The sequence below is a fragment of the Poecilia formosa genome, unplaced genomic scaffold, assembly GCF_000485575.1.
Source record: "Poecilia formosa unplaced genomic scaffold, Poecilia_formosa-5.1.2 Scaffold480, whole genome shotgun sequence".
Classification (NCBI taxonomy): domain Eukaryota; kingdom Metazoa; phylum Chordata; class Actinopteri; order Cyprinodontiformes; family Poeciliidae; genus Poecilia; species Poecilia formosa.
Window position 1 is genome coordinate 12,807 of NW_006800419.1, and position 7,390 is coordinate 20,196.

At 49.4% G+C, this 7,390-nt stretch overlaps 2 protein-coding genes across 2 annotated transcripts in view; one reads left to right on the forward strand and one right to left on the reverse strand.

Annotated features, from left to right (window-relative positions):
* Positions 1-4,289, forward strand: part of ppp4r4 (protein phosphatase 4, regulatory subunit 4) — a 16,904-nt gene extending 12,615 nt beyond the window's left edge. Inside the window, exons 14-25 of the mRNA XM_007578427.2 lie at positions 1,533-1,706; positions 1,789-1,894; positions 2,013-2,160; positions 2,238-2,382; positions 2,461-2,499; positions 2,587-2,658; positions 2,724-2,787; positions 2,865-2,939; positions 3,008-3,098; positions 3,352-3,401; positions 3,478-3,808; positions 3,960-4,289. Coding sequence (XP_007578489.1) covers positions 1,533-1,706; positions 1,789-1,894; positions 2,013-2,160; positions 2,238-2,382; positions 2,461-2,499; positions 2,587-2,658; positions 2,724-2,787; positions 2,865-2,939; positions 3,008-3,098; positions 3,352-3,401; positions 3,478-3,808; positions 3,960-3,993 — 1,329 coding nt within the window. The 3' untranslated portion in view covers positions 3,994-4,289. The remainder of the gene's footprint in view (positions 1-1,532; positions 1,707-1,788; positions 1,895-2,012; positions 2,161-2,237; positions 2,383-2,460; positions 2,500-2,586; positions 2,659-2,723; positions 2,788-2,864; positions 2,940-3,007; positions 3,099-3,351; positions 3,402-3,477; positions 3,809-3,959) is intronic.
* An 879-nt stretch (positions 4,290-5,168) lies between these two features.
* The window catches only part of LOC103156404 (protein Z-dependent protease inhibitor-like), a 6,480-nt gene continuing 4,258 nt past the window's right edge, over positions 5,169-7,390 (reverse strand). Inside the window, exons 3-6 of the mRNA XM_007578440.2 lie at positions 6,847-7,134; positions 6,392-6,665; positions 6,174-6,321; positions 5,169-5,695 (exon numbers count right to left, since the gene is read on the reverse strand). Of these exons, the coding sequence (XP_007578502.1) occupies positions 5,507-5,695; positions 6,174-6,321; positions 6,392-6,665; positions 6,847-7,134 (899 nt within the window). The 3' untranslated portion in view covers positions 5,169-5,506. The remainder of the gene's footprint in view (positions 5,696-6,173; positions 6,322-6,391; positions 6,666-6,846; positions 7,135-7,390) is intronic.

The window sequence follows — 7,390 nt, forward strand, 5'->3', positions numbered from 1 at the left end:
CCTCTGAACTCTGGTCCTCCAATCCTCGGTCTGGGTTTGGTTAAACTCTGGTTTTGTTTTTCAAGAGGAAAACAGACTTAGATCGGGTCCTTTAGTACTTTTTCAGTCCCAGAACCTTTAGTCTCATTGGTACTGCAACATTTCGGTACCACTGGGCTTATCTGGCATCCTCACAGTTACAGAACCTCTGAGCTGTTTAGTAGTTCAAGAACCGTTCCTCTATTCTCTCTCCAGGCCATGGTGGCATTCATAGACCCCGCCCACTTCCTGTGCGACATCCATCCGTCTTTTTCGGGTCTTTGCAGCGACCCAGAGGTCAGCGTTCGCCGAAGTGTAGCAGCCAGCTTCCACCAGGTGAGAACCACCTGTACCCCCCGTCTGCTTGGTGTTTCCTGTCACTTTACCTCACACTGTTGCCTTTTCTGACAGGTGGTGAAGCTGCTCGAGTCTAATGTCCACGTAGTCCACAAGGAGCTCCTGTTGCTGCTCCAAGACAGTGCTCTGGAGGTGAGAGGTCATGGCTATGTTCCTGTGATGTCACAGGAAATCATGTTCCCGTATTTCAGAGTAAATAGATCCCCTGGATCCAACTGGTGCTTTAAATGTTTTCCTTATTACTGTCACTAGCTGTCCACACAGCAGAACTCCTGCTCAGTGCTGGTTGGTCTGCAGACCTCTTCAGAATGTTATCTCTAAGGAAATGCAGACCTGCCAAGGCTCACAGAGCTCCATGGATGTCTACATGAAGATCAGCTGCATAAATGTGATGCAGAAGAAGTTTTTACTTCTTTACTTTTAGTTTATGGCAGCTTCAGCACCAAATTAAGACTAGTGCCACCTAGTGGTGGCGACTCTCTGATTGCAGGAGACTATTTCAATAGGAGCTACTGATCTGATTGATGATAGGCTTCCACCACTAAGTGAGAAGGAGAGTATTCACTAGTGTTAGCATTGGAAAGCTAGGTGACTAGCATGTCTAGGCTGGTCATCCACTGGATCACCTTCTTCCTGTGGCCATTAGCACAGAGAGGCTAGCGTTAGCCATCAGAGGAAGAAGACAATCCAGTGGATGACCAGGCTATCCACGCTAACGCTAGTGAGTACTCTCCGTCTCATTTGCCAGCGGTGTCTACCTGTCAGTAGCTTCAGAGTGGATGCAGCTTCCTGTGACCAGGAAGTAGCCACCGCTGAAACTGCCCCCTGTTGGTGTATGTTGGAAATGTTTTTTGACTCGATTTCAAACCTTTTGCTGTTTTTATGTTTGCGTTCTTCAACTGATGCTTGTTGAGGTTCTGGATGCGCTGTTGAACCACCTAGATGAAACTCTGGAGCTGGTTCTCTCTAGAGGAGACAATCTAATCCTGGACAACAAGGTGAGGGAACCTAAGTTCTCCTCAGGTTCTTCCTGTGGTTCCTCAGTCTGGGTTCTGACTATTTTCTCCTCTGTTCCTGGATGGTTCCTCTTCTCTTGCGCTGGATTCCCCTTCGGTGCTTCCATGGATCTCTGGTGGACTGTCTGTGGTTGGCCTCAGCTCCCAGAGCTGCTGTCGGCGCTGCTGTCGGCCGAACAGAAAGTTGGATCTTCTCTGCGTTGGCGGCTGCATGAGAAGCTGCTGCATCGCTACAGCTGCCTGTCCAGACTGCTGCCCGGAGAGCTGCTGCACCAAACCTTCTCTGCTCGGATCTTCATCATCCTCACCACCAACGTCAGCGCTGTCAGCGTCACATCATCCCCTGGTGAGCCAGGTGACAGACGGGTAACTCTGCTGTGCTTCCTCCCGGCTGTAGAAAGTGCTACCGGTACAGAAAGAGGCGGCTCGGACCTTCTGCACGTTCCTGCGCTACAACCGTAAGCAGGAGCAGCGTCAGGAGATGATGGAGCGGCTCATCCAAGGTCAGAGCAATTCTGCTGCAGAAACCTAGCTAAGCTAAACCAGCCTGCTAACCTGAACCACGTGTTGTCTGGTCGATCATGTCAGCTCTGTGGTCAAACCGTCTGTTTCTGTCCTCAGATCTCGCCCAAGGCCGCAGCTACTGGAACCGCCTGAGGTTCCTGGATGTTTGTGAAATCGCCACAGAGATTTTCTCCAGAAAATACTTCAACAAACATTTCCTGATCCCAGCGCTGGAACTCGTCCACGACCCTGTCGCCAATGTCAGGTAGGGCAGTGCTGTCCTCTCTGAAGAGCTCCGATGTCTCACCTGTCCTCCTCCTGATGTCTCACCTGTCCTCTCAGGTATAAGCTTTGTCAGCTGTTGCCACGGTTACGGTCGTCCCTCCGCCTGCCAGCTGACAAGCTGCTGCTGCAGAAACTGGATTTCTGCGTCCAGAAGTTTCTCTGTCGAGAGAAAGACAAAGATGTTGTGGCCATGATCCGCAAGGTAAGTCAGACCTGGGAACCAGTCAGCTATTGAGCATTTAACATTTGGGGTTTAACCATCGTCCCTCATACTTTCCAGACAGTGTTGGAACTGGACAAACTGGACCTGTCTGAGCCTGTAAGGGACCAGATCACGGACAGCTGAGTGACCGAGGCGTCTCCTCCACGTCTGCTCCTCACCTGGATGTGTTGTGTTTGTCCGCAGTTTCATAAGAGACGCGACTGGGACCTGCTGGACCAGAAGAAGGAGAAGGAGGAGATGCTGCTGCTGGAGATGGTGAGTGTGACGGTGACGGAGGCTTTGTGTTTGGCAGGTTTTATGGACATGCGCTGTGTTGCCAGGAGCAGCTGGAGCGGCAGCAGAGCGATGGGAAGCTGAACTCTGACAAACACATGGAGAGAAAACGTGAGCTGAACCTTCATTTGTTCCCAGAATCTCCAGCAGTTTCCGACTCGTCTCTGTTAAAGTCGTTTCTCTGACAGGAAGAGACAGCAAGACCAGTCTGTCCTCCGCAAAGTCCATGTCTGTGTCCTCTTCAACAGGAAGCTCGTCCACTGGTAAGGTCATGACGTTGATGAGGGGCATGATGATGATGATGATGATGATGCCTCTCCTCTGTGTCTAGGTAAAGAGACGAGGAAGGCTAAACTGTCTCGGAGTCGGTCCCTCAGCAGCCAGCCGACTTCGTCCAAACCCGTCAACTCGGACAGACCTCTGTAAGAACCATTCACCAAAGTTACAGTTAAAATTAACAGCAATAATTGGCGAACAAACAGGGGTTCGCGTTTCAAAAATCGTATTTTCAACACATTCACTCATTTACAAGCTAAGCAATTAGGTAGGAAAGGCAACTTTATTTGGATAGCCCATTTTCAGCAACAAGGGTCCAGTCCAGTCCGGTCCAGTCCAGTCCAGGTTCTATAGAGCTTGATCCTGACTAACATGTTGTGCATTTTCTGTGTGATTCAGGAAGGTCAAAGATCTCAGCGGTTCTTCGGGTCTTGGGAAGTCCACCAGAGGTAGTTGCTCACCTTACAATCACCTGGACTCCCTATGTGATTGTTTCTACTCTTACATCACTTCCTGTTCCCACAGATGACTCAGTGAGGACCGCCCACTTCACCTTGACAACCCAGTCCACCTCTTCCATGCCGGTTCTGATCAGAAGCAAAACTACCAGCCTCCTGGACCAGGCCAGCCTGCTGGAGCAGAGAGAGCACAGAAAAAGCACCCTGGACCACAGGACTGGAAACCGAGACCAGCGGAACCACATGATGGAGCACAGAACCAGTTCCCTGGAGGAGAGAGAGCACAGAACCAGCACCCTGGACCATCGGGACCACAGAACCAGCACCTTGGGTCAGCGCAGCAAGACAATGGAGCGTGGGAGCGGCATGAAGGACAGTCAGTCCAGGAAGCTCTCCATGTGAGTCCTGACGACGAACTGGTTCCACAAAAGACCATAAGACCAGTGAGATTGGGTCAGAAAGTCTGCTTCACCTGGTATCAGTAGTGGTTCTGGTTGAGTTTCGGCCCGGTCTACTTCCTGATCTGTTTTTCTGGTTTTCTCTCGGCAGGATCAGGAAGTCCAACTCTCTCCAGTCAGAATGAGAGTGAAGCTGATGATGTCTTCACCTGTACGTGAGCCCATCAGCCAATCAGCTGCCTGGAAGCGGTTTCAGGGCGACGCCCAGAACGCAGCGCGGCGCCAGCAGAACCGGTGGATGCTGAGCGATCCTACTGAGCACTGTGTATTCAACCATCTCATCGCTTCATTTGATTGGTTCACCTGCAGGTTGTTGGTGTGATCTCATTGGACGGTGATCACCGCGGGCAACCAAAGAGGAGTTTAACTTGGACTAGTGGAAATCAGAAATTATTTTAAAATAAAAAACTGAATGAAAACGGCTTTTATTGAGTTTTTTTGCCACTAGATGGAGGTTCAGAGAAAAGAGCATCAGAGGGAGAAGGTCAGCAAAGTCCAAACAGCTGGTTCCTCTAACGATCTCACCTTTTGCTCCAATTCATCAACAAACTCCATTTTATTTCATTCAGACTTTCTGTGGCAGAACAACAGGAAGTGCAGAACTGTGAAGGAAATCGGTGGCTTTAAACATTTTTAACAGGAATCTCTGCAAAGTGTGGAGTGTACCATCTACAGACAGAAACAGCAGTGACAGATTCCCTTTGACTAGGCCACTCTAACCCAGGAATCTGCTCTATTCATCCCATCATATCTGTGGCTGCGTGTTCACGCTGGAAGCTGACCTTTGACCCCAGTCTCAGGTTGGAGTCACACTCAGATTAAGCTACAGCTGAACTCTGGTTGGTGAAAGTGGATATTTTTATTTTTCCAGGATTTCAGAGTAGAAGACCAAAAATCAAATGTAAGCCACACTTTTCAGATTACCAAGGTGTAAAATGTTGAAATTATTGGAATTATTTTCCATCAGTTTCACAGTTCTGGGTAGTCTAATGAAATCCATTGGAGTTTGGCTGGAATGAGACAAAGCAAGTTTGATAGACAGCAGCGAAACAAACCGGAGATATTTTAGTAAATCTTTAAATAAAAGAAAAAAATATTTTGTAATTGATTTTTTTTCCTGCCTCGTTTCCTCAGAGAAACAAACTTATTGGTTCAATAAAAACTATTTTAAACATAAATCTGCTGCAGGCTGGAGTAGTTTTGTGTATTTACAATCAGCCGGCTGGTTTAGAAGCTTTGGAGCGAATCCAGTTTTTATCTCAGGGTTTGTCTTGGCAGGACAATAATCAGGAGACTCAGGTATGTGATGACAGTTTTATTAAAACCGTCTATGATCGGAATCAAACATTCAGCATTAGCTCAGTGCTAAAAGCTGCTAGCATGCAGGAAAACAACAAAATAAATAGGATGCAACATTAGCTCAGTGCTAACAGGAAGTGCTCTACAATAAACAAGATGATTAGTAGGAATGGAACAGGATTTAATGTTCTGGATCTGTTTAACTCTTGACCCATCGGGCGTCCCTTGCGGCCCTTTCAGGGGACTCCCCCCTCATGTTTAACACTTCAGATAGACAGGAAGTGAGGCTACAACCTGCCTCTACAGGTGGGCGGAGCTTCAAAGGGGGCAGTTCTTTGCTCAGTTCTCTGTGGGGTTGGCCACTCGGCCCATGAGGAGCAGGCTGCCACTGGCCTGCTGGTAGATGATGAAGATGAAGGGCCGGTTGAAGGTGAGGCGTGGCGGCGGCGAGGAGAAGGTGGTGGCCCCGCCCCCTGAGCCTCCATCATCACTGCTCTCATCCATGGAGATGACGGAGGCGTGATACACCTGAGGAGGAAACACAGCGCCAGGATTTATTAGGAGAAGCGGGTTAGAAAAACATTCAGACTCAGTGACGGGAAAATGGAAAAATAACCTGGAGGAACCTGGAGGAACCTGGAGGACGAAGCCTTTCAGATCAAACAGGTTCCCAACCTTGGTTAACATCAAGACTGAAAACTTCAGGCTCACAGATTCATTGGAACTATTCTCAGTCAATATTCCCAGGGTTTGTTAGCTTAGCAGGTAAAACTGTCAGAATTAGCATCATTAGCATTAGCATAGCTCTGTTGGTTTTTTATTAGAGTCAACATGGAGGGCAGTTAACCAGTTCACCCAGCAGATGGCGTGTTGCTGCGTACTGGGCACACAGGAGAAAATACCAACACATTAATCGTCTCCATCCAGGTGAAAATTCAAACCCAAAATCATTCCAGGGCCTCAAACTTATTTTTTTAACGTTCAAGGATTTGACTGGGCCACTGACCTGAGAGAGGCTGGGTCTTGAAGCCCCGCCCATGCTGCTGAAGTCGGTGCCATCTTGGAACACCTGCGTGATGTCGAGCGCTTGCAAGACGTCTTTCAGGGCATAGGAGCGCTTCAGCAGGAAGACAGGAAGTTGCACCTCCAGCTTCCTGTTGACAGAACAGGTGGGTCAGAATCGTACACTGAGAATCGAGGAATGAAGAAGACAAAGGTCCTCACGTCTTCTTCAGCTGGCGGACCCAGGCCCGGATCTTCTCTGAGGTCACTTCCTCCTCCACAGCGGTCAGGTCCACGTCTTCGTCTGGCAGCACCGCCAACATGGCGGCACCATCCGCCATTGGCAGCTTCAGCACGCCGGCCTTCACGCCGCCGTCATACGCCAGGAAGTACTTGTCGGCCCGAAACATCATGGGAACCATGGCGACATGATAACGGTCAACATAGAAACGCTCAACTTGAGTCAGTGAGGCGTTGAAGGGAGGACTGAAGCGCACTGCAACAAAGCAGAACACACCGGCCTAGTCAAAGCACACAGCAGAACACACCGGCCTAGTCAAAGCACACAGCAGAACACAGCGGCCTAATCAAAGCCCACAGCAGAACACAGCGGCCTAGTCAAAGCACACAGCAGAACACAGCGGCCTAATCAAAGCCCAGCTGCAGGCGGGACTCACTCTGGTAGGTGGCGGCGGAAACGAACAGCAGCTGGGTCTGGTGGTCCAGGGCGCTCAGCAGGTTCTGGACCTGGTGTTGGGTCCGGTCCTGGACCCAGCGGTTGATGACGTCCTGGGCATTCGCCTGGTTGGAGAAGGACACGGTCTGCGTCTGTCCGCCATATTTGGTCTGAACCAGATCCTGGAAGGACGGCGGCGCCTGGAAGCTCTGGTCCAGGAAGAGCGCGGCGCCCTGCTGCAGGCTGAGGCCCGGCTGCAGGACGGCGTTCCTCAGGGCCTGGAACCGATCTGGAGGCAGAGGAAGTTCAACTGTAGACCAAGACTGCAACAATCTGGATTATTCAGACTCTACAAAACATGCCGGTTTATTTTCATATTTTCACCAAGTTATCCATTCATTTATGAATGTCACAGTTTTAAACTAAATATTTCATTCACAAGCTAAACATTTACCTTAGATTTAGTTAGCAAGCTAAATACTGCTTAGTCTACCTAATTAGCTTATTAGGTTAATTAGCTTATTAGGCTAATTAGGTAGCCTAAG